This window comes from Atractosteus spatula, chromosome 23 (genome assembly GCF_055471065.1).
Source record: "Atractosteus spatula isolate fAtrSpa1 chromosome 23, fAtrSpa1.hap1, whole genome shotgun sequence".
Classification (NCBI taxonomy): Eukaryota; Metazoa; Chordata; class Actinopteri; order Semionotiformes; family Lepisosteidae; genus Atractosteus; species Atractosteus spatula.
Genome location: NC_142728.1, coordinates 13,830,105 through 13,856,966, shown reverse-complemented (window position 1 = coordinate 13,856,966; position 26,862 = coordinate 13,830,105). Strand labels below are relative to the sequence as shown.

The following is a 26,862-nucleotide window of genomic DNA, read 5'->3' as shown; positions in this document are numbered from 1 at the left end:
TCAGCAGGAACCATAAAGCCAGCGTATAATTCTCACACCATGTAAAACAGATGTGAGAGCAGAAACTGGCAACAAGGGAGGACTGAGTCTTGAAAGTTTACCATGGCGAATTTCTCTGAGTGCTTCATAATTTCTCCCTTTGTTTAAATTTACTTTACTCTTGCTGTGGCGTCCTAAGGTGATATAACAACTTTCTTGTGAATTTGTTGAGTCTGTCTAGTTTGTACCTGAGGAATCTCATCACGACAGGTTTGGGAAAAAGAAGTCCATATCACAAATTCCCGGCAGAATGTTAGGCTTTTAACCATAATAAGTCAATTGAGAACCAATCTGCATTTAGAAGCATATACAGCTTTTACACGAGCAGTCAGATCGAAGTGCCTTGCTCAGGAGTATGACAGCAACATCTGGGATTCGAACCCACAACCAACTGGAATCAGGAGGCCTAACCACTAGTCTATGATGCTGGTCTGTAAATGGGCAGACACAGGAAGGTTTACAGACCACGTGAGGAATGAGAGCATCCAGATCTAACTGCTATAACTATCTAACATTGGCAGAAGTTAATGAGCAATGTACGCAGAGAGGCATATTTAAAATGCAATGTTATGTGGTGGGAATAAAAAATTAATTCAGTATTGTTTTTTTTTCCGTAGGAGGGTTCTAGGGCTCTGAAACTAGGCTGTGACGGTGTGGTCAGATTTGGTCCTGTGCAGCAGCTGTCACATGGGTCGGAGGACTTCAGTGTCCAGTGCGTTAAAAATGAAGTTTTAAAACCACGGCTGAACCACAAGAAAACCCCCTGCCCCGCTCCGCTAGACTGCCCGGCGTTATTATAATTTAGGGATGGTTCTCCTGTTTTCTACTGATACTCGGGGGTACATTCAAGTGTAGTTTCAACATATTTTGTGGTACAAAGGATCAGAAGAAAGCAATCCTACAATTGTTACATAAGACTAGCTCGTAAATGCTATGTGTAAGATCACAGCAGCGCATAAGTTAGTCGTATAGCTGTAACGCAAGTACTGTACGAACACACTGAGGTATGGATCAGTGTGTTCCGCGTTAATCAATCAACAGAGATGACCGCACGTAAATCTCTGATCCGCGAGCCTTTAAAAAAAAACTGAATTCAAGCCTCTTCTGGGTTTTTCTACATGAAACTGTTCTGTTCTACATCACCGCGATATCGCAGTCTGTAACCGCAGGAGGCAATTCATGGTTTAGAGAGAAGAAAAGTATGGACCTTAAATTGGGCTTAAATTCGTACAGTTCCAAAGCTATGGTCTGAATTTGTCAGAGTCTCTCTCTCTCTGCGGCATGTTTGATTAAACACTATCACAGTCTTAGGAAGATTTTGATATCAATCTTAAATTTAAGAGTTTAGCGATGTCCAGTGGTTGCTTTCCCAGCTGAAGCGACCTCTTACGAAACTGAATTTCTGTTACAATATTTTGACTTGGAACGCCAGATTTCCTTCTACAACCGGACCAAAACTGAGCCCCCAAGAATATTAACAGCATAAAAGACTAAGCATTTCAACTAGACCAATATACAGTATGATGTCCCATTGTGGAGACCTCAATCCCACTAGAACCGCAAAATTAGTTGAATAAGAATTTCACTTTGACGGGTACAGTTCGGTTTTAGCGCTTAAGTCATAAATTCTATTGCAAAGATGTAAAACGTCTACGATTTTTCAGCAACCCAACCCACACCGACTCTTTTCGATGGCTTCCTAACGGTGATGGAGGGATAAACACCAAGAAGGCGAAATCCGCGAGATGACAAGCAGAAAAAGCGGAGATCTCTCTCCGGGCCGGGTACAGCCCGAGAAAGGCTGCTCTCTTCTCCGGATCGCTCATTTCATTATAACTGCAACGACGGGATAGAAACTCCTAGCTGTGGAATGTGAGCATCCCCAACCACCCACACACACACACAAAGAACTGCGGTTTAACACTTGTTGACTGTTTCCCAAAGTTTTTCATGCCCCTGTTTTGGAAAACCCGAGCGTACACCCTCACCTCACACCCATGGCACAGAACCTCGGCTTCTGCTTCTCCCTTGCCGTCCGGCTCTTTGGGCTTTTTTTTTTCCTTAAATCCCGCCGTCGCAAGATCCAGACGCAAAAGTTGCGATTCCCCCCCGCTGCCCTGCGACTCGATGAGCAGCACGACCAGGACGATGCAGACAGACCCCGCCGCTGCGATATGACAGCCGGTTCCCTCCCCGCAGATGGACCAGGGGGGAGCGGGACAAAGTGCGCTCGGGCATTTAAAGGGTCTTAAAGGCACGATACTTGAGGCGCACTTGGGCACTCTGCTCAGAGGGAGAACAATACCAGAGAGAGCGTGGAAAAAAAAAAAAGCTCACACCAAAGTTACCTCTTAACACCTCGGAATGCGTTACCCGGCAAATTTGAAGTCGCAGTATTTTTCTTTTTTTTTTTTGCCTCCCACCGTTTAATAGGCTTGAGAAATCCGTCCGCTTGGGAGGGCGGCGAGTGATCCCGCCTCACCCAGAAATCAGTCTTGGTCTGGAGATACAATGCATTTGCCTGTCAGTTCGCCCTATCCTCCCACCCCCCACCCCCGGACAAAACATTACACGAAGACAGCAAAACCGATAAACTGTTATTCAGATAAATAGATCAGGAATCCCGTATCCAGCCACCGGCAGGAGTTCAAAAGGAAATTTGCTCGATGCCATAAGAATTTTAGAAAGGAGAAATGACGTTGAAGCAAAATTACGTCTTCACTATGTGCTCTTAGCTATAAATGCTTATTTACATTTCAGTGTTTTATAGTTAACAGAATACCCGCACAGTTAAGTGTGGCTGTGTTTATCGGTGCATAATTTAATTTGCTGTGAGCCTCATAATAGTGAATAACTAGTACCATGGAGCATACAAGTGCTGGACTTCTGACACTAAGGTTTATTTCCATTAAGGGCTGGATGTTTGTTTCGAGACTAGGAATGGAAATTCTTATCCTACCTAACAGGCCGAAGTACAATTTTGAACAGCCCAGAATGGGACATTTATTTAAATGCTTAAACCAATTAGCAATGGAAAAAAAATTGTAGTGTATTTTATTTGGTCTGGGGGCTTATGACTGTATAGTTCCGCAACTGTGTTTATGCTTGGACCATGACCTTTTGCATTACTTTAACGCTGAACTCCTTAAGCCCTCCTAAACCTTCAGATTTGATTAAATCCATCTTGTGTAAAGTCACTACTCACACAAACTGTTGTGCAAAAACAGGGCCTCTACGTACAGCAGAACTGGGAAAAAAGTCGGATTTAAGTTACATTTTATCCAGTAATCAGGAATATGAGCTGAGTTAGACCACGGTGAGAAAGGATCATTTTACCTGACTGATGATGTGTTGTTGCAACAGTAATGAGAAAGACCCTAGGCTCTTGTTTTTGATGACTGTGTGTGGCTGAGGATACCACTGTACCTTCTAGGTATTATGACTATGCCTTTAAGTCAGAATCCTCCTTAAAAGTCTGTTTTGAATAATTACAGAAGCGAAAATACACTCTCCACTTCCGAACCTTCATTCATGGCTCTTTGAACAAATAGATTCCAGTTTTTCTCCATTTCCCCCCCAAGTGGCCTGCTATACGCAATCAAAAAAATGGAATGTAGCACTTACATGAAATAACCGATCTGTGAATCAGAACGGAACTTTCCCATTCACGTTCTTTCCCAAATTTGAAATGAATTGCTGAGGGGGGGGGGGGTGGGGTTCTCTGAGAGTTCTTGTAAAGAGCGCTCACTGCTTGTTTAAGTGTCTAAAGACAATAGAATCTCCCATCCGCTTCGTCATTCCTGAAAGTGAGCTCCCCACCCAAAGACACAATTACCACAAACTGTTTGTCAGCGGATCAAGGGACATCCTAGGTGATGGTTCCACTGGAATCACTCACTATAAATACGGCACGCTGCCCGGAGGAAACATCACCTTTCGAAAGAGGAAACACATGCTTTTCTCTCCCCGGCTCTAGACCGGGGGCTTTCCTTAGTTTTCGTTTTTTGTTGTTTTTGTTTTGTCAAACGAAAGATATACGCCTTGTGATCGCAAGGGTGAGGAAAAACACAGAACCAAAGCCTTCTGGCATTCCAGGAAGTTCACAGACTGAGCTTCACATTTTGCGCACCTGAAACCTGATATAAATAATATAATATAATATAAATCTAAAATAAATCTGTGAACCTCACCTTCTAGTGAAATGCTCCCCTGCAGGAAAGAGAATTAAAATCCCTTTGTATTCCAGTTTACATGCCAGATTGGAAAAAATGCTGCAAACTGCTCACAGTTCTTACAAGAACTATAACATATACTATGATGGTCCTTCCTGGTAACTGGAAACGAAATGCCACAGACAGCCCAGAATCGTGACCGCTGGGCTATGTCATTGAACCCGCAGCTCCACACTGCTGCCAATCGGAGAGACGGCCCAGCTTGTTAACACTGTGCTCCAGCACTTTAGCTACAGGGAGACGAAAACAAAAAGCAGCCGAGCTACACGAGCTCACCTTTTTCCACACCGCAGCTGGTATTCTATGAATCATCACTGCTCACAACTTTCACAGCTCCTTTAGCGCAGTGATCATTGTCAAAAGTGGAAACACATGAGAGCATGGGAAAACTTGCTAACGTGGGGGAGGGGACTCAGCCCATCTAGGGATCTAAACCGGCCTACAGTCTATCTTGAAACTAGCCAGGGGATTCCCATCAACACCACCAAGAGGTGGTTGGGGAGCTTGTTCCAGACTCCCACAACCCTTTGTGTAAAACAGTCCCTCCTATGCTGTGTTTTAAATACATTTCCTCATATTTCCCACTCCTGTCCGGTGTTTCATGTTCCACTGTTGGGAAGGAAAAAGTTCCTTCTTCAGAGGTTCAGTGGTTCAATGACATTGTTAATGACTGTTAAGGATTTTCGCTACTCCAGTGAGGTTCTCTTGTAGTCTTTTCTGGTCAAGAGTCTGAAAAGAGTCAGTTCCTTTTGCCTGTCAGAGCAGAACATTCTGGCAGAACAAAGGCAGCAGCCATATCACTCTGCAACTCACAACTGGCAGCCCCACTGAAGCTCAGCAGGTGTGAGCCTGGTCAGTACCTGGATGGGAGACCCTCTGAAGAAAACCTAAGGTTGCTGCTGGAAGAGATATTAGTGGGGCCAGCAGGGGGCGCTCAACCTGCTCTGTGTGGGTCCTAATGCCCCAGTATAGTGACGGGGACACTATACTGTAAACCGGCACTATCCTTCGGAAGAGACTTAAAACCGAGGTCCTGACTCTCTGTGGTTATTAAAAAATCCCAGGGTGTGTCTCAAAAAGAGTAGGGGTGTCCTGGCCAAATTTCCCATTGGCCTTTGGATGCTGCACATTGGTGGTGGCAGTGGGATTCCCCTTTACCTGTAAAGTGCTTTGAGTGGAGTGTCCAGAAAAGCGCTATATAAGTGTAAGCAATTATTATTATTCCTTTCTGTAAGGGAAATAGACTGATTCCTGTCAACTGCCTTGATTTAATTTCTGCACTATGTACGCAATTATTCTATTCGAATGTTTTTATTGCTTCCATTCACAATGCAGTATAACCCCTCCACCACCAAGACGAAGAAGAAATTCAAACAAGTGGAGCTCATTAAAGTTCTCAGAAAGCCAATCTGTTGAGCTAGAGCAAATTGTCAATGGCCTAAAATGGGGTGGGGCAGGACAAACTGGATAAGCCCTTTCTGAAGAAAGCACTTTTCCCTTTCAGGGTGCAGTGCAGGGCTGTCTATGACGTGGCATAATCCTGCTTTCACCTAGAAACCCATGTATTTAAAGCTCTGCATTGCGGGATTAATGCTATCGGCTGTGCCAACGAGGATAAGCAACGCAGAACAGGAGACTTTCTTGGGAAAGCTCTTATGTAAAACGGCAAAAACAAAAACATCCAAACAAACACCCAGTCCTGGGTTTTTCGGCTGCCAGGGAACTGAGAAGTCTTTCATAACAGGCTACGTTCCTCACTTCTCAACTAGAGTGCACTTGCAGCTGTTACAAGGCAGTAGGCTAATGTGCGAGAGAATTTGAAAGAGGTTTATATTTCTGTGTCCTTTCCCCATTTTTCAGTTTCTTTCCCTTGACATGCCTTATAGCACTTCTTCCTGCTAAACATCCCTCACACAGGTTTGTGAAAACAGTTCCCATAAGAGTTGTCTGCAAAGAAACCAGGTATGATGATGTATATGAAATGCATTGTAGTGTGTCTGAAATATAGCCAAGAGCTTTAATCATCCTTCACAGTTCTCTGAAGGGGACTGAGAGTACTGTACAACACAGTTGTTTTCCCACAAATGCATCTCCCTGTCAGCTTTGAGTCTTTGTCTTTGAGCCCAGTATAGTTAGCTAACAGGCCAGACAGCACCACTTAGAAGCAACACATATAATGAGTCACATATGGGTAAGAAAAACAAGAAAATACCAAGGGTTTATTCCAAAGATACCCATTAAATATAAATAACACGATTCTGTCGTTGTTTGTGGTACTGTATTCTTCCTGTGTAACTGTTGCTTAACCTGTGAAGTCGTTGGGTTTCTTATCTCCTCCTGTTCTGTGTGCCAATAAGTTATCACAGCCATTAACCTGTGTGGTCCAGTGTGACAAATCTACCAGTCAAGCTACAGTATATGACATTGTCTTTTCCCCCTTAACTTGCGATGGAATGAAGAAAAGTAATCTTTGTTGTTGTTCCTGTATTTGTTTACTATTTTTAATACCTAAATATTTCAATATAATTTCTCTTTTTTAAAGGAATATTAAAGGAACAATAAGGTGTATTACAATCTCTGCTTTCCAATGATTAAAAAATGCTTTTTTGGCTTGTAGCATTGAGAAGCAGTCTTGTTTCCTCCTATATATAATCTACGAATCCTCTTACTGGTGACGTATCCACACAAAATGATAATAATTCAGTCACAATTAATAAATGAGTTCTCTTCCCAGTCACTGAACTAGAATTTCAACTGGAACATGGCGAGCACGTGCTCCTGTTGCAAAGAACTGGTTTGCAAAAGGCTTGTGAAGTAGTTCTTGGACATCTACCAAAACGTGTGGGTCGTTTTTATCTTCAGTAACATCCCCGGAGGTTAACCTTGCTCAGTGTTGAAACTTATAAATGCCTTTCACCGAAGAAGAAAAATGTATGCACAAAATGTGCGGTTACTTGCATTGTTAAGCGCCTTGGGGGTAACCTTGTGGCGAAAGACGCTGTATAAAAATACATTGAATTGAATTGAAAATGCAGCAATAAACTCTGTCAAACGTGTGTTTGTGAGGTGTACATGGTTGCTGAAAACACCTGCCATTCATCTGTTGTAGAACCAGTGAAACCAGGAAAACAGAGAGAACTGAACATTGGAAAAACTTAACAAAAGCAGAGCCGTTTTTTCTAGTGATTTCTTTTACTCGAGAAACAGCCCTGACCACGGCTGCCAGTCAAAGGCGGGTTTGCCAGCTTCTGGTTTGAAACACGGCAGCATTCCTCTCGATTCATCTGTGAGGCCCCTCGGTAGCGAGAACTTTCAAGTAATGAGCTGTGGTTGGTTGCTAAAAGTCATTTTTAAACCCCCCCCCCCCCCCCCCCAAAAAAAAAGCATTATATTTTTAAACCATCCGAAAGTGCAAAGACTCACCTGTCCTCTGTAAAACGGAAAATGTCTCCATCCTCTTCCATAACTGTGCCCTCTGCCTCTCCCAGTGCACTGCCGGTCTCCTGCTCCTGCCTCTCGTCAGGTTGAACCCTTTCAGACGGGCGAGAATCCCAATTCCCCGGCGCGCAGCTGGAGTCGGATCCCACGGCGGTTTCTTCCCTCTTGACCTGACAGGAGAGCTCCAGAGTGCCGGCTGGATTCAGGGAAACAAGGGAGCTTGGGGAAGGGTGAGTTTGGTCGGGTCTGGGCTGGGTCTTGCACTGATTTCTCTGTGGTAAGGCCGGAGCTGCCCGGGGTCCCAAATTCTGGGACGACTCAGATGGTTGCTGAGAAGAGCCCGCTGGGGGCCTTTCCACCTTGTGGTTCTTTGAAGGCAGAGAGTCCACTGCTGCAGGTTCTTCGCTCTGGGCAGAAGGAGTCTTCTCAGCTTCGCCATTAGCTACAGGCATTGGCACGCTGCCACTGGACAGGGCGGATAGCAGAGGGGATTCGGGAGCAAAATCGTCAGGCTGCCTCTGGCTAGGGCGCCTGCTGAGGTCTCCCTTGCCTTTCGCCTTCTTGGAAGCTTTGCTCGACTTGTCCTTACCCTTGGTGGAGAGGCGTGGCATGGTGCCCATGTGACTGTACATGTCACTGGACCGGGCATAGGAGGGGCTGCGGGGACAGGCATCCAAGTCATCAGTGCTCTTGTCATAGCTGTAGCCCTCAGTCAGGCTTTTACGCTGCTTCAGGGCCGGCTTGTTCTCTGTGTTGTTGGGCGATCGACGGAAGGAGAGGTTGGAGAGACTCCCAAACCACTTAATGCCTGGAAGGAATGCAAAAAAAAGACCTGCTGTGAGACTCCTAGGCCGATTCCTAAGTAAAACATTTCTTGCTTTATTCCCAACTAAACAATTTATTTTAACCCACCCAATGTGGAACTGACAAAGGCTCTCAGCCACCTCTGATGTACCTCACCAGCGGCTCTGTCACCCTGCAGCTAACAACTGGCCGCCCCCACTGGAGCTCAGCAGGTGTGAGCCTGGCCAGTACCTGGATGGGAGACCTCCTGGGAAAAACTAAGGTTGTTGCTGGAAGGCGTGTTAGTGGGGCCAGCAGGGGGTGCTCACCCTGCTGTCTGTGTGGGTCCTAATCCCCCCAGTACAGAGATGGAGACGCTGTACTGTAAAAAGGCACCGTCCCTTCTGCTGAGACGGTAAAATTGAGGTCCTGACTCTCTGTGGTCATTAAAAAGGGTGTTTCTCGGAAAGAGTAGGGGTGTTACCCTGGCTAAATTTGCCCCTGGCCTACCATTTATGGCCTCCTAATAATACCCATCTACGAATTGGCTTCATCACTCTGCTCTGCTCCCCACTGGTGTGTGGGGAGCATACTGGTGCACCCTGGCTGCTGTCATATCTTCCAGGTGGGGGATTCACACGGGTGGAGGTGGAGGGGATCCCCATTACCTCTAAAGCGCTTTGAGTGGAGTATCCAGAAATGCACTACATAAGTATAAGTATACTGTATCATATATTACTCATTCAAGAGAGAATGAGGCATGCACACAGGATCCTCTGACACACCCAAATGCGGAGCCAGTTGCCATTCGACACACTGCAAACTAGCCTTTCAGCACATGACAGGGGACAGGACAGGAAAAGCAACTCATTTCTCACCACTGCCAATCCTGTAGTTCCCTGTGAAGTTGCAGAAATCACTGTTTGCCAGAACTCTGGGAGAACCCTGGGTGACTAATCTCAATCCGACCCTGGTGGCACTCATGTATGCTGCTGTTTGGCGCATCCTGATCACACTCAAGTCCGTGACCATGATCCGGTCTTCACCTGCCCACTGAGCAAATGTCTTTCCTGGTCGATCCACTGAGGAACCCCAGTAAGACTATATTTTAAGCAATGGGGTTCACCTTTCACTGTAAACCAAGGGTTTCAAGATCTGCTGCTCTGAGAATCTACTCTGAAAGTAAAACCTGCTATCAGATTCTTTGGAATGGAGAGGGATCAGAGGAGTCTGCTTAGCATAAACATTTTTGGAAAGCTAATCCACACAGTTTTGGAATCCTTACAGAGATGGGAAACAAGCTTTGTTTGTTCCGAGAACAGTCGCCTCTGAGGTACAGAAGCAAGCTTATAGGTTAGCACTGTTTAAAAGATACAGGGCAGGTTGTGGTGACGTGAGCCATTTTATAATAACAATAAACTTTATTTTATATAGCGCCTTTAAAGGTGGCTTCTCAAAGCGCTTTTATGATGTCTCCCACGCTACAGTCTGGTAAAAATTAAGGGGTGAAGACTGCAGGAAGATATGAGAATCGGTGACCGGGGTACAAAATAAACCATCTCTCCCCGCGGAAACAGAATGAAACCCCCAAAACGACTCTTGTCCCGTTGTTGTTCTGAAGAAGGCGGGATGAAAAAAGCTCCGTGTGCTTGCTCGCTTCTCACTTCGTCTCCACGGCTGCCGTCACAAAGCAAAAAGGTGGCAGCAACGCAAAAAAAATTCTCCCGTTTCATTTGTTAACTTTCCTGGTATCGTGCCATTTCAAACACTCGCAGCATCGTTTTAAAGTGTGTCTGTGTCGGAGGAATGTGTGAGTGTGTATTGGGTGATGATAGCTTTGGGTCTGAGGTTACCCTCAAGGGTGAGGCAGAGGCCAAAGTCTTTGTGGCGAAAAAGAATTCACATGTTAAGGTTTTTTTTTTGTGGAAGGAAAGAGAGGAGAGCTGGGGGTCTGGACTGGGTCTTTTCCACAGGGGCAGATGGAAATTTTTATTCAAGGACCGAGTCATTAGGCAGATTAGCTCTAGAGTTCCAGATACAGCGTTTTGAATTTAACTGTTTGATGATAGACCCCGAGACCTTGGTTGAAAACATGATTGCAGAGACTTCTTATGCTTTTGTGGACATCTGCAAAACACAAAAGGCTGCGCGTTTTCCGTTGCTTTTTCATTTTTCAAGTTTGATCTATTGTTGGGGGTGACGTTCCGATGAACGTTTTTTTAGTTGTAAATTTTGCGGTGCATCGGCGTTTCTGACAAATAGCCCCCCCAAAGAAAAACAAATTAAATGAAGCTTCATTGTTAACAGTTTGTATCAGTCCCGGGAAGAGACAAAACAAAATCCTGGAGTTTACTTTTCTAATTAAAAAACAACTCCCCCCACCCCCTCTTTCGACCCCACACGCATGAGAAGCGCAATGAAACGGGTCCGGGGGAAAAAAAAGCGAAACATGCAACAGACTCCGAAGGAGTAAACACTGAAGCCGCAAGACACCGGTTTTTAAGGACGGCGTGGTCTACAATTCCTGTCCGCGTCGGGACAGCAAATGAAAATGAAATGAAAAGGAGCAGCACGTCGAGTTTGGCGAGAAGGACCAGCAGAGCTGGGGCGCTGTGGAACGTAAACAACGTGGCCGGCGCAGGGACATGTGGTGATGATTAGGCAGCCCTATTGCAGCCGTTTTTATGGATCGGCTGTGCGCCTCTAAAAATACCAGGCGCCCCCGCATTATGGCAAGTCCCCCCCCCCAGACAAAGTGATGTGATCCTGAAACAATGCTCACACAGGCACTGAGGGCGCTGCTTGTTCTCAATCCCTTGTGCTTGTCCTGGTACACCGGTGCAGTATTACACCGTGGCTAAAGCAGAGTGCTACATTAAGTCACGGTAAAAGCACAGCACAGCCTGGTGAAGTATGACGGTGGAAAGCTCTCGCAAAGTAAAGTAAATGCATAGTAAAAGCACGGTAACAATGATGGCCAATTGACATACGTGCCCCGTTTGTTTAGCATCACAAACGTTCATAAGGCTGGGGTCATTCCATGGACTGGATCTCAAAGGGATGTCCTTGCAGGCATTGGAGCTCACTAGGATGGGGCTGGCAGTCCCAGGGCAGTCAAGTTCCACTCCGTACAGCTTGGGCCAACCAGTCTGGAGGTTTTTCGGACGACTGCATTTACAACGGGATGTGCAACTTTGTTTTGCTGTCCTTCGACGTAGAGAGGGCTTTTATCTTGAGCAAAGTCACACCTCATCACCGCGGGAAAATAATATATTTCTGTCACTCTGTGGGATAAACCTTCCCGTCGCGCAACCCTCACCCCACAAAGCCATGCGACCCATCGGCAACTTTGCTGGTTGTGTTATTGTGTTGAAAAATGTTTCTGTAGGGTGCCCTTTATCTGAAATGGCAAGATTGAGGGGGTATTGTGCCAGCGTGTCATGTAACAAGAATGTAGCATGACAATCTGTTGGCATTCTTGGAAAAACACAGCTTTGCTGCCAGTAAAATATCTTAAGAAAACCAACAAGTTTTCTTTTTTTCCATGACAGCTATATTACAAGCGTTTACAGAATTAACTGCGGGCTGTTTCCTTTGTGGGGGACAAGGATACACGAGGAGCATATTGGTGAAGTAAAGAAAGTCATGTTCGCTGTGGTCACCCGTGCCAAAAAAGGCTAAAAATAACACTGAGCGTTCGGGGGGGGAGACGGGGTCTGGAGGGAAACTCTATCATTCCATAATTCTCTGCCGTTTGTTTCTCTTTTAACAACAACAAAAAAAAAAAGCACGGAAGTTTGGGGAACAAGCTGGAATTACTTAACGAAAAGCCCGAAGCTGCACAGGGAATAGCGAGGTCAACAGTTCAGATGCTGAGACTGGCTCGAGAGGCTCGGCTAGAATTCAAAAGCAGCTCGCCTGAGAAGCCCCCTCCAGTGGGAAGCTGCTCCAGCCTGCTTTGGCAGCCAACGGATGAGAGAAAGGTTAATTCCGCGCTGAAAAGGCGGATGAAGAAACCCAAAGTTTTGGCCATTGCAAGCCAAAGCTGAGACGTTGTGTTTCTTCTTTCAAATATAATAATAATAATAATAATAATAATAATAATAATAATAATAATTCCGTACACTTATATAGCGCTTTTCTGGACACTCCACTCAAAGCGCTTTACAGGTAATGGGGAATCCCACTGCCACCACCAGTGTGCAGCCCCACCTGGATGATGCGACGGCAGCCATAGTGCACCAGAACGCTCCCCACACATCAGCTCTCAGTGGGGAGGAGAGCAGAGTAATGAAGCCAGTTCATAGAGGGGGATTATTAGGAGGTCATGATTGGTAAGGGCCAATGGGAAATTTGGCCAGGACGCCGGGGTTACACCCCTACTCTTTTCGAGAAACGCCCTGGGATTTTTAATGACCACAGAGAGTCAGGACCTCGGTTTTACGTCTCATCCGAAGGACGGCGCCTGTTTACAGTACAGTGTCCCCGTCGCTATACTGGGGCATTAGGACCCACATGGACCGCAGGGTGAGCGCCCCCTGCTGGCCCCACTAACACCTCTTCCAGCAGGAACCTTAGTTTTTCCCAGGAGGTCTCCCGTCCAGGTGAAGTGGGTTGCCAGTTGTGAGTTGCAGGGTGACCGGCGTTGAGCTGCTGGTAAATCTCAGCGTGAAGTTAAGGTTTACTTGCTCTTCTGCAGAGGAAACTCCAAACATACAGCACAGAAGGCACCTGGAGCAGGGGACACCGGCATTATAAACTCAGCAAGCTCCTAAGTGGCTCATACAATACAGAGACTGCTGGCTTGTTTTCTCCAAGTGGCAGCTGGAAAGCTTTAGTTGGAAGGGAGATGCTTGGCTCACTGTGTAGCAGACCCTGGTGGTGTTGCCAGGCACTCAGTGTGCTGCTAACTCTGAGAGCCGAGCCTGCATTCTGTGTAACACAGGCCAGAGGTATGACAGAGAGGCAGATGGACGCCTGAACTCTGTCATCTTCTCTCCTCCTGCGCCAGTATAAAGTGGAGGAGGGGTGAGCCGAGCCGATGAGGGCTCGTCGATTCCGATTAGAAACAAAATGATGGATAGATACTTTATTGATCCCGCAAGGGAAATTGCAGTGCAACAGCAGCTTAACACAGACAACACAGCCACAGTGTAACGAATGATATAACAATAATAATACAATACATACAATACAATCAGTACAGTGAGGGGTGCACTAAAAGAGTTACTCACAGTCCAGAACACACAAGAACAAACTAGAACAGAACAGTACGCAGAAAAATCGTATTGCACATATGAATGTTAATATAGATATAAATATAAATGTATTGCACGGGTCCCTGGCATATATTGCACAAAAAATGAGCTCTTACAGTAGAAGGATGTTGAATGCAAAACAATAAAATAAGAACTGGGCTATGGACTGTTTGAGAAGCTTGGTGATTGGAGTGCTGGGACTCATTGTGGGAAGCAAATGGCTTCATAATCTATTAATTTGGCTGAGGTTTTTATCTAAAGCAACTTGTATTTAATTAGACAGGCGTTATGTTGTAAGTAGTCAGGTGAAGTTCTTTGTTTAAAGGTACAACAGTAGTGTTTCACCTGGGGATTTGACCTCGCAACCTCCTGTGACCCTCAGGACTGAGCCGTTCACCGGTTAGACGCAGCACTGCTACAGACCACAGCGATTTGAATAGCTTGTGTGGCTACGTGAGCTGAGCTGTGTTTTGCATTACGGTCTTATTTGTTTCGAACTGAGCTTGGCACTGCAGTGTGACACGTAGCCAGGGCCAGTATGTTCCAGGGCAGGATTCTTTCATTATGAAACGGTCTGGATTCTTCTGTGTTTTTGGAGAAGAGGGAGGGTACATCTCAAAGCGGGTGATGCAAGACAAAACAACTGCACCAGAATGGCCTGGAACGAAAAAGACCTGAATGCACTTTCTGCATGCTGCATTTTGGAAAGAACATGCTCTCTTTGCAAGGGTCTGGTAGCTACGCTTAATTCTAGTTGTCATCATAAACCTCTTATTTTAGAGCCCGAGCTTTATCTTGGCCCATTTTGATTCTGATCAATGTGAATGTGCTTTCATGCTGCATGTTAATTTGCAGATGAAGAACTTCTTCAAATATTATTGCTGATCCATTTAACTATTCATGTGCAACTTTTGCTCAATGCAACTGCTGAGCTGCAACACAATAACGTGCACAATATGCAAAGCAGACCAGCATCCGGGAATGGATAGCAACATGCTACAGTGAGGGAACCAAACAAGATCAGGTATAACAATGTTACAGACATTGGGAGATTTAAAATACCATTTTGGCTTTCAGAAGCGATTGATATGGATCTTACTGCAGCGATGCACAAGGAAAGTGTTTTTTGTTCTGCGTCTGCATGTCATTGAAGAATGCCCCCACCTGGGCCATGGACAAAGCCTCTTGTGTATTTTAAATTAGAAAAAGAAGTTACACTAATATATAAGCGAAAATGCTTGCAATGTTGGCCTTAGAGAGATTCGCTAATACCAAAATTATTCAGCAAGCAAAATAACCTCAAGGGGCTTAACGAGCCTGACACAAATGTGTTCCAGATCCTTCTTCAGTAATGCAAATATACATAACCCCTAGCACCTTTCTACTAATACTGTAATTAATCTGAAGTTTTTCATTTTACTCATTCTTTTCGTCTTCTTGTAATCCTTCAACATTCTTAGCATGATACTTCACTGCAACTCTTCCTGGTAGCAGGTTTCTATTTTTCCCCCCACCTTCATTTTGACCATCTTTACCACCTCTGTACCCGCACTTTCTTTTGTGAAAGTTTCAGTTTTGGAAGGAGCAAGTGTCTGCACTATACCCGATGCCTAGCACAGCCAGAAGCCTGAAGCCGCACAAATGAAAACAGCGGTCTGGCCAAAACGGTCCTGGAAACAGCCAAGTTTAGAATTCTTTGTGGACTTGTGATCGAGCCTTAAACTAATAAACACTGCTGCAAAAAGAGCGGGTGGTGACACGATGATTTAGGAGATGATACATCGCCCAAGACTGCTCTGCGAGAGGAGTGCTGTGAGCACTTTTGTCACACTTTTGAACCGAAAGGCAGGGCTGTAAGTAAACAAGGTAGGGCAGAGTGCTGTATGAAGGTCACAGCCCGTGTGCGTTTTCAAATTCAAAACAAGCGATTTCCTGCTGGGGCGAGGGACCCTCATGCAGCTGTGAGCGTGCTGCCTCAGTTCCTCAGTCACGGCCCAGCTGTGCAAAACGGACATTACCCTCCACCCTCTCTCCTGCTCCACATCCAGCTGCACCACTCTGAACTGGCACTTCCTATAGAACAACCTTAGTCAGCCAAAATCAGCCTCCTGCAGGATCACTGCACGAGTAGGATCTGGAGATTCAATACCACTTCTGAGCAGCTTGAGTTTCCTCACCCTGATCCACAGTGCCCCCTTATGTTCCGAAGCAGGGTGGAAGTTTATCTCTGCCCATTGCCTAGTCCATTCTGGATTTTTCTTCCAGCCAGGACAAATCAAACAAAGAGATACCATGTACTGTAGCTCCAAATTTCCATTCCCTTTCAAACGTATGGTTTCTTTCCGGTTTCGCAGGTCACCCAAATTTAAAATGACTTCTACAACATGTATGATAGCAAGCCCACATGGATTGAATGGTTTTACGGATGTGTACACGAGTTAAATTCCAGTTCCGTTCAGCTATTACTGTAGGGCTGTGATAGGCTGCAGGGCAGTTCAGTGAAGGTTTGAAGAGAGTTTTAACCTGTTAGGAAAAGGCCTTTTTCAGTCATTCTAGAAAGCCTTTAAATAATTTAAGTACAACCCCAATCAATCTCTTGTGTTACAATAGATGTCCTGTTTAGGAGAGAATGACTTTTGCATATTTATTTAGAACCCACATAAAAACTGTCGTACACAGTTCAATCATCCCTTTCATTCTCAGTTCACTGTCCCCGACTTCCACGTGCTCTGAAATATTACATACTCTATCCCGAATCATTCCACACAACAGGTGTCTATCTCTCTCTGCCTCAGCACAAATCAAACCCAACAACACCCAATTGTTCTATCCTTTAAAAATGTGAGCATCCACGGAGTATTTTTCCCCTCCTTTCAAGCGTTTCATTTTATGTCTCCAAATCTCGAGGCACAGAGCTGTTACACAATGCACTCCGGTAGCACAGCTGGGATTCAAACTGGCATGCTTGTAATCACTTGTAAACCTTCCTGGAAGTACATGTCAAGGGCGAACACAGAGACCAGATAGAAAATTGGACTTGCATGTTTTGAAATGCTGCTCTGATCGCAGACATCTTCTTTACCTTTTGCACACAGTTAACTTTACATACACATACAGCTTTATCGCAGTCATACCCAACAGCGTATTTCTTTTCTTAGCGTACTATTTTCTGGGGCGTTCTCACACTTTAAGAGCCCCCTTTATAACAGCTCAGTTCTGCAAAAACAAACCAAACCACACATTTCGTGTGAAACCAGCTTCGGTATTTCCAGGCTAGATCACACGGCCACAGAAGGCGTTACTCTGGATTTGCATCTGGGGACTAAAGATGGACTGAGTTAACACTGTGGTTTCTGCAAACGGCACACAGAGAGAGCTGACACAAACTTTCAAAGAGAACCCAGACCAGTGGGGCTAGCGTAGCTCAAAACATCTGGTTCCACATTTTTAGCATAAAAAAGCACCTCTGGCCACCAAAATAACTTCATTTACATTTAGACATCGAGAAACAGTTTGCGTTTGACCTGACAAGGGATTTCCATTTTCACAGACCCAGTAGCAAAGACCAGTACTGGGGTTTCTCATGCTCACTGCACATTGCTGTGACAAACGCTGTCCTACCCTACACCTATACTGCCAGCAGCCATATCACTCTGCAACTCACCACTGGCAACCCACTGAAGCTCAGCAGATGTGAGCCTGGTCAGTACCTGGATGGGAGATCTCCTGGGAAAAACTATGGTTGCCGCTGGAAGAGGTGTTAGAGTGGCCAGTAGGGGGCACGCACCGTGCGGTCTACATGGCTCCTGATGCCCTAGTATAGTGACGGGGACACTATACTGTAAAAAGGTGCTGTCCTTCGGATGAGACGTAAAACTGAGGTCCTGACTCTCTTTGGTCATTAAAAATCCCAGGGAGTTTCTTGAAAAGAGTAGAGGTGTTACCCCAGCATCCTGGCCAAATTTCCCATTGGCCTTTACCAATCATGGCCTCCTTATAATCCCCATCTCTCAACTGGCTTCATCACTCTGCTCTCCTCCCCACTGAGAGCTGGTGTGTGGGGAGCCGACTGGTGCACTATGGCTACCATCACATCAAACAGGTGGCTGTATGAGCAAACCTGATGGAGTTATACGATAAGGGTTTCTCCATAGGAGTATGCTACAGACCACTAGGATCAGACCATTAGTAGCTATTTCTATGACAACATTGGGATTGGTAGTACCAAAGGGAAAGATGTGCTTAGTAAACTTCAGAAGTCAGGAACCAGAGGCTTTTGATATAGCAAACAACTTTTTTACAACACTGTGCACTAATATCAAAAAGACGATAAATACAGTATATTTCTTGACCTTGTTTTTTGTAATGACCAGGACAGAAGGATCAGGTGATCAGAATATTGTCAGATTTAGAGTCCTTCTTGACCAACAACATTGAACAGCAAAGACTATCAGAACAACCGTTTCACCAACTGGAACTGAGGTTTTGAGACTATAGATTGGGCACAGCTATTTGAACAGAGGGGACATCACTGGGACGCATTTAAAATAATTATTCTTGCAGGAAGACGAAGCTGCACAGAACAGGAGAGCAAAATCAATTAAGGAGCATCAAAAGTGAAAAAAGGCTTAAAACTGTAACGGGAGCCGGTCCAGGCTCCCATGAAGCGTAGTTCTGGACCCTATGCAGACGATATAATCAGGAAGTAAGTGGAGTAGGACAACAGGGAGGAGACGATGAGGATCAGGAGGGGTTGACAGACGGGGGGGGGCATGACGATGGTGAACTGGTGCTCGGGGGGCATGGCCAAGGCGAACTAGACCAAAGAGTCAAGAGGGGAAATCCGGGTCCAAAAGTCCAAAACCGGGTGATCCATCCAAGAAAAGACAACTGGAATAGGATCTGGTACAGGGACAGGGAATAAAAACAGTATGACGAGGCCAGGCGCTTTGAGCCCTGGACTCAAATGGTCAGGTCGCCGTGATGAAGCCTATGCCATCGGGTCTCTCCTGAACCCAATGCTGAGCCCGGAATAGAGAGAGCGCCAGGCTTAAATAAGGAGGGGCAGGATCGGGGGCAGGTGCACGTACTATAATCAGCAAAATAAGAAAGAGCTGGAGCGCCCTTAAGAGGAGGGATTACGACCGTGACAGAAACAGAAGAAACAGTTACAGCGAATGAACTGTAGTCTGGACGCTGTGATCATTTCATCGATGTGCTGAATGATCAGTTCTCATTTTCGAGTTTTCATAGGTTCTCCTTTAGCAAATCCTGATGTTTTGGGTTGTGAAAAATGTTCATTCAAACTAGCGGGGGAAAACCTGGGTGTTTATTTGATGTTGTTTTACCTATTTTCTTTAACAGAACGATTTGGAACGTCTTCGACCACACCATACGACTGAAAGATGTCCCTGATGAGACTCATCTACAAAATAATATTAATAATTATTCGAATCCAGGAATGTTTTAACACCTATCAAAATAGCGCTTTGCTGCAGGCTCACTGTAACAGATCATTTTTGATTATGAAATGAATTCTAACATCCTCAGTATGTTTTCCTCTTCTAGATTAAATGTTCAAATAGATTACCCTAATAAACTCTTTGCCAGTGTTTCACTGTACACTACCTCACTTTTTCCCCAAGCTCAAAATGCATCACAACAAGGTTTCACATTGTCTCACTGGGTTTTCCCATGTGTCAAAATGATTCCTCTGCGATAATATGTGACAGTGCTTCTCTGTATGCTACAATAGTGTATCTTTATTAAAAGTACAGTTAATAAGACGATCTAAGCATAGTGCTGTAGTTCTCAACCTTGGTCGTGATAGAGCCTTACATTTCTGTTTTTCATTACAAATTGGTTCCTAATCACTTACTGTAGGCCACTGAGGTCCAATTCGTGTGCTACAGGGCTGATAAACTTGCAAGTTTTCATTCCAGCTCTTAATGAGCTTAACCAGCTCGTTAGTAACTTAATTTTCCAGCTTTAGGTGCAGCTGCTTTTAAGAAACCCAGAAAATCCGTAGACCCTTCAGAACCAGGAATGGACGCCCCAGGCTCAATAAGAGATGTCCCAACTCTGGTCCAGGAAGGACAGTGTGTCTGCAGGTCTTCTAGATCTCTAGGACATCTGAAGAGATGGAAGGATATGATAAATATGCCCCATTAAGTCAATAACGAGTTGATTTAGGTCATTAAGAAATGAGGTGGTAGGATAACACTGACGCAGACACACCATTGCCACCCTTACAAAATTCATTCAAACGTGCCTGTCAAGACATGTCTTTTAAAGAAAATCCTCATAGCTCTTAAAAAGTGGAACGGGGATAAAGATTTGTCCTAAGCCTGCAACAGTTTCTGAGTTTCAGACACCCCCTTCCTCAGGCATGTGGAATTAAAGCTACCGGACCCCTGAGGAACACAGAATGATGATCATGGGAGTGTCTGATACAGATTCATTCCAGCCTGCTAGTGGACATCAACAACTGGTCTCCAGGTGAAAGCCTGTCTAGACTGCAATAAGGGAGCAAGCACTTCACTTGGAGGTAGTGTGGAGGCTGTACCTGCTAAATTCTTGCTAGATGTAGGTTTAAAGGAACTCATCAAGCATGAAGTTTGGTTAATGGGATCAAATAGAAATACAGGTGTCCCACAGGACCAGAGTGGAGAACTGCTGGCTCAGGAAATATGTACTGTATATAGTTTCTCTGTCAGGCTCCAGTTATTGCAGTAGATCTGGGGCAGTGCAGGGCAGGTTGAGGTTAATAACCAGAGCATTCAGACATGAAGGAAGACTGCTCTTCAGCAAAACCGAGGGACATGGAGATGTGTGCTGAAAAGACATTCTGACTCCAGCAGAGCAATGTGGCCGAGCAACCGCAAGGAATGGTCAGAGAGGGACATCCTCCCAGGACAAGAACCAAAATAAACGAGTGTTACCCAGAAATATAATGAACTGAGAAGCAATTTACACTACAGGGCAGCTTAGGATGCAGAAGGACAGCTTTTTGTGTAGTGATCTGTACTGATTTAATTTAATTTGAAATCACACACATTCGTCTCTGTGTTCACACATAAATGTTCATACATATAAGGATAAGTACATAAATTCTGACAGGTTAAAGCTTGAACTAAAAACAAATGCTTTGGTATCATGGATCTTTGTGTTATTGTTCAATTGTATTTAATGTAGAGAACTTTAACAGTTACCACCCTAAAATAGATTTACAGTGCTATACCACAGCCCATTCTGAAAACACCCTATAATGTTTGCAGCATTATCACCCTGACTTTCTCAGCATACTTTTGAGTCTGAGTGGAAAGTTCACACATAACGGATTGTTTGATCCCTGCTCATGGTAAGTTTTCACAAACGTGCCCAATAAACCGCTCAAAATAAAACAAAAGTGATTTCATCACCGATGCGCTCCAACCTTGAAATTGTCATACCCGTCGTCTACTCCAGCCCTTTCTCAGACTGGACAACGGTTTCACTGCATCTTGGGCACCTACAACATCGGTCGTGCTGCTGTCCTTTAGGACACCGAAAAAAATTGAATGGTTTATTAACAAACACGACTTACTTAGCTTTCGGAGGCTCATGTTGATTCTGGCGAGATCTCGAGCTTCTTTTCTGGAGTTTAAATGATTTTCACTTTAGCATTTTAACCCTGTAGCAGACCACACTTGGTTTCCTCATTTCCGCATTCATACAGCTGAGCCGAGCGGCATCCTGTGGTTACTGCTGCCGAGAACTGGTTTCAGGGCGACTGACGTTAAAGATAAAGACTTGCTGTAGGTTGGAACATGCTGCAGCCCCAGCTGACTTTTAAGCAGTGAAACCCTGATGCAGAAGCAGTGGAGTTCAGCATCAAGGAGTGTAAGTGAATGATCAAAACATTACCAGCCCATAGTGTGGGCCTTTCCTGCTCCACAGGTTTGTGGATTATAGCTTGGGTAAAAAAAATCAACCATGAAAACATAACATAATAAATACTCTAGCCCCCAGAGTCCTTTTGGAGTAAAACTTTGGTATGACATTCATCCTAGTTTCCACTTCTGGCCATATCTCATTGAAATCCCCTAAAATTCTCTTTCAGGCACAGTGAAAGAATCAAGACACCTCATGGAAATGCGGAACTCTACATTTGATGTGGGGAGAATAACCAACACAGCTGCTTGGATTATACTTGACTTTCACCGAAATAATTTTCAACCCAAGAAGGCCAACAAACACGAGACGCTTTATCCCCAACTGAAGTTTCACTCGGGTAAAATATTACTGGGAAAGGAAGTGAGGAATGCTTTTATTGATCAAATAACCCAGTTGGGAACAGTTCTTGTAACGAAACGGGAAAAAATAGGTTGACGAGATTTTGACGATGGACAACCGGTTCACGGACTTGGAATTGGGGACGCAGCTTCTGTTGGAATTCCGTTTTTCCGTTTTAAGATGCGCTGAATCTGCTTTGGTGAAAGTGCAGCAGCTGCTTTGTGGAGTTACCATCAGAGCCGTGCAGGGAACCGTAGGGCTGTAGAACTGTTCAGGGCTCTGGACTGTCACCTGGAAGGCAGGCAGTTCTGTAACTGAGCCACAGTGGTCCGTTGATCCAGAGCTTACCTTGGTTTCCACGGCATTAAGTGAACAAAGAGCACTCATACCTGAATTGGGTTCCCAGCCCATCACAGAGAGTAGCCCCTGCAAGCACTGGTTCCCTCTTATAGGCAGCTGGTTGGACAAGAGCAACTGAGGTGAAGGACCTTATTCAAAGTACAACAGCAGAGTCTGCAGCAGGGATTCAAACCCACAGCTCACCAGTCATGGGTCCAGAGAAAACCCACTCAGGCACGCCCCCCTTTCAGCTGGAAAATGGTGGGTGCAAGTTCCTGCATGACAGTGGCGTCTGCTACAGCACATGTGTGCAAAAGTGCATGATTCCTGTTGCACCTGCCCATCCAGATTTAAAGAGTATCGCTGAGGGTAACCGTATGAAAGACCAATGTCCCATCTAGGGGAATCTCATGTGCTTTCAGTCTGTGTGGACCTACAGTACAGCCTGATGACCCTCTAAACACGAGTAAAGCAACCTCTTTACTTACTCTTAGCAAGCTTTGAGCTAAAACTTCCTGTTTCAAGTTGTATAACGTGGTAGCATTCCCCCACCAATCATTTGTTTATGACACCAGCAATAGTTTCGGTTCATTCCAGATCTGCTTTCCAGCTGCATGTGGTTGTGCCAGCCTCGCCCTTTTTAGCCACATTTAGAACATCTCTTCGCCACCCGAGCTTCCCTTCCTGCTGCCCACAGTATCGCCAAGAGGCGTGGGAGTGAAGACTGCAGGACTCGCCCCTTCTTCAGAGGCAGAGAGGAACAAGAAGCGCATGATAGCCTCTCAGCGTACTGAGCAGTGCGCTGGGCTCAGTGGTGCCTTTCCTTCAAAAATGACTTTTGCACCTTCTGGCTTGCTTTACTGCGGCGTTTTCCAGCCCGGTGACACTGTGCGAGTCTGTTATGTGGTCGACCACACTCGTCCATCCCCAACTAGACTCCCCCACCATCTCTGCAGTGCCAGCACGCCGCCTCACTTTTTCGCTCACTCCTCACTGTTGTACCCAATTTGGAACCAAGTCTGGGATCCTCATTCTTTCTCGTTGCTCCCTTCTCGGGGAGGACCAAATGAACATCTTCCTGTCTTCGGGTCATCAGAGGTATCTACTCACAACTTGATCAGACTTGATCTTTCTGCCCACCCACTCTGTGCAACGGGTGCAGGTGTTTTCAATTACATTCCAGACTACCTCCATGGTCCCCATTTCTCTCTCACTCTTCACTCTCTTTCTTACTTCACTTCAACATGTGCATTCCCTAGCTCATTGGGCCAGAGTTCATCTTGTTTATCTCAGGCTCCAGCTCTGCTCCTGGAGACAGTGCCGGATTTCCCACGAGGCACTGTAGACACGTGCCTAGGGGCCTACGGAATTTCTAGGGCCCATGAAGGAGGGAAACACTAGTGACTAACGAAAAACGAGGTGAAACAACGTGCTTGCGATCGACTCTGGGTGATCCAAATCAATAAACACACGCTATCCAGCGGCTGTTCTAGAAACTAGAAGGATCGAAGTGATGGGCGCTGGACTCGCTCCATCAGTCGCGCGGTTTAGCATTAGAATAGTTTAAAGTGCATCATGCCAATTGACATCATTCAATTGGCGTTTACCCCTCTTTTTGCACATTTCGGAGTGAAAGTGCCAAAGGCCTACAAACACCAAAATCCAGCCCTGCCTGGAGAACCCCAGTCCAGTTAGTCTCAGAGTCCCCTTTTCTAAAGACTAGCAACACCTGTAAGACGAATCAAGCAAGTGGTCTCTTTAATCAAGAGAACTCTGGTCCTTGAGAGCTGAAACATACTTCGATTTTAGTCCTGAATGTTCTCTAAGTTACTCTTATTACTTAAAGCATTGATCATAATGAAATAATTATTTGAAAATAGGCGATTTAATAGTGACCTACAATAGCTGCTGGATCAGGGCTCTACGGGATTAGGGCTGGAGATTCCCGTCATAGCATTAAGCAGACTGAGATCATGTGACCCTGCCAAAACGATGCTGATCCATTCCTCATTGGTGATCCCCACTTAGTGCTGGGGGGCCAGCGTGTTACTGTTGGGTGGACTGGAGCAACCAGGGTACCTCTCCCAGTTCCACAACACCATTGTGGACTTAAACCCATAATCCTTCAGTTATGAGTACAGAATCTTACTTAGAACTCAATGCTGCCACCACTGTTTTGTTATTTTGGCCACATTCATTTGTTTTGACACAGAGTCAGTCATTCAGCTGTGAAGTCACCTGTTCTGGAAATGCAAGCTTGTGATCTGCTGTCTGTCTCCTGCACAAAATGACCAATACTGTCAGCTCAGTTCATTGCTAGTAAAAATTTGCACTTGAACATTTGCACCTGAACAGAAGTTTAAGACATTCCCTGTTCTTACACCTTTTTGTCAAGAAAGGTTTTACTCACAAACTGGATGATGAATCCAATATACCCTCTCACGCTAACAAGTTCAATATGAGTAAGCGTTTAAGAAACCTTCCCCCCGGCTGTTTGTTATGAAACCTGTCGTAGGTGGTAGATTTGCCTTTCAGAGAAAAGAGCATTTTGAAACCACCCGCGAGGGGAAGGAAGTGAAAATGTCTAAATCGCTTTGCGATGGAGCTTCGAATCTACAATTTACAACAAAATCTGTATCCTTTGTTTCATATGCTCACAATGCAGTAAGGCACGTCCACTGACTAAAACATATCTTCTTCAATTATTTCACCAGAGAATACCAGGAATACTGTGAGCCCTAGTTGGCTGTGCTCCATCTACAGAATCATGAAGGATGATACAACAGTGTTGGCACAGCTCAGACGGGCAACTCTGTACCAGGCAGGGCATCTGATTAGGCCAGGCACTGAGATGCACTATCCCCACTGTTAGAATAGAATGATTCATGAGCAGAAATTGCAAAAGCAGAAAGGGGCAAGGCAGGAGAGAAAGAGGAAGGCGACATTGTCAGGCCTGCAGGGAACAAGAACCCCAAGAGGTTTTACCTTCCCATTGCGTGGACAAGGTGAACATTTCGGCCATCACATCCTGTGAAAATCAACGCTTCACGAAGACGGTGGCCGATCATAATTAAATGAGGTGTTCCAATATGGGAGCAAGATCTTGATCTGAGATGAGACCTAGGACATTCAACACCCTATAGGAATGATGTAGTGCAGGCACCTGCACAGCAAATGATACGCTCAATGTCCACAGCTCACGAATATGTTGGATAGGTTCTTGTAACCCAGCCTCTGTCTCTCTGGTTCATATTAACTGTGAACCATGAATTTTTTATCCTGTACAGCCTTCACTAACCCCCCCTTTGAGAAACCAGCTAGACTCTCCTGGAAGATGTCAGAAGGCTAAGCCTCTGCTTTTTCGGTCCTGACACTGGAAACTTCGCAACAAAAACAGAAAGTGATGTTAAAGTTACCAATGAATGACTGTCGAAAATTGCACCATGTAAAGAATATTAATAGACAATGAAACTGGTTTCTTTTAACTAAAAGAAAAGAAGTTTGTGTATGTTTGTATGCATGTATGAATAACGCAAAATAAAACCATGATGTTTTTTTAGGCGCTTATCTTAAAATCATAGTACAACAGCTCTGGTTCCCCTTTATAGATCTGGCATTTCAAATGGCATAGCAAAACAAGATCTTGTTTTTACAGCGAAAGACGCCTGCTGATCTCCCACTATCTTGTTATCTTATAAATCCACTCTGAGGACTAAGCAGTTAGCAGCAGTTACAGGAGATCAAAACCAGCTTACAGTACTTAAGACAAAACACACCTGATGGTATCAACCAGGTCAAAATGCTTGTTTTTCCCAACTGCAGACATAAAGGCATCACACCAGCTATAGTTTTGACTTGAAATATAGGTCATCACTTAGGACAGATTGGCATGTTAGGAACCATAACAAGAGCAGCACCAAAAATGTTTTATTTTTTATTTAGATTTTTTGTATTTAATGTTTTGCTTCGAGAGGAGTGTTTTATGAGGCTAGGCCCAGGAAAGTGGTTTTGCAGCATGACAATATGGAATTAAAGGTTCCCTATAGCTCCCATAACACACAATTGAATTTACACTTCCTCTACCATAGTTTTGTTCCCAAGTAAATTCGGTGTGTTTGTATTTTGTGGACAGAAAATAAGGTTTCCAAACACTGAACATCACATTGCTGCCCCAGATCAAATGCCGTGCTCATCTAGCTCATCTCATCTAATCTTGAGAGCCCATTCTGCCACTTTAAGCCTACAAGGGCTGCTGTTTCAAGAAAACATTGCATTTATACTTCAAGGAAGTTAAGCAATGCAAAGGGAAAAAAATAAATTTATTTCCCCACTTAATTGCAGAGGGCGTGAGATATTGAAGGAGGATGTGGTCGAGAATGCTTCCTTAACTTGGCTTTTGCTTTTTTCCTTCACAATCACAACACATTTGATATCTAATTAATGAAGTGTTTAATAATGAAATCACGGTAAATTAAATATTTGACCAACGCATAAGTCCA

General features: G+C 44.9%; 1 protein-coding gene across 1 annotated transcript in view; it reads right to left on the bottom strand.

The window, feature by feature from the left end:
* LOC148816205 (SH2 domain-containing protein 3C-like) overlaps positions 1-21,391 on the bottom strand; it is an 89,525-nt gene extending 68,134 nt beyond the window's left edge. Inside the window, exons 1-2 of the mRNA XM_088940784.1 lie at positions 21,336-21,391; positions 7,695-8,517 (exon numbers count right to left, since the gene is read on the bottom strand). Of these exons, the coding sequence (XP_088796910.1) occupies positions 7,695-8,517; positions 21,336-21,354 (842 nt within the window). The 5' untranslated portion in view covers positions 21,355-21,391. The remainder of the gene's footprint in view (positions 1-7,694; positions 8,518-21,335) is intronic.
* Between the last annotated feature and the right edge of the window lie 5,471 nt (positions 21,392-26,862).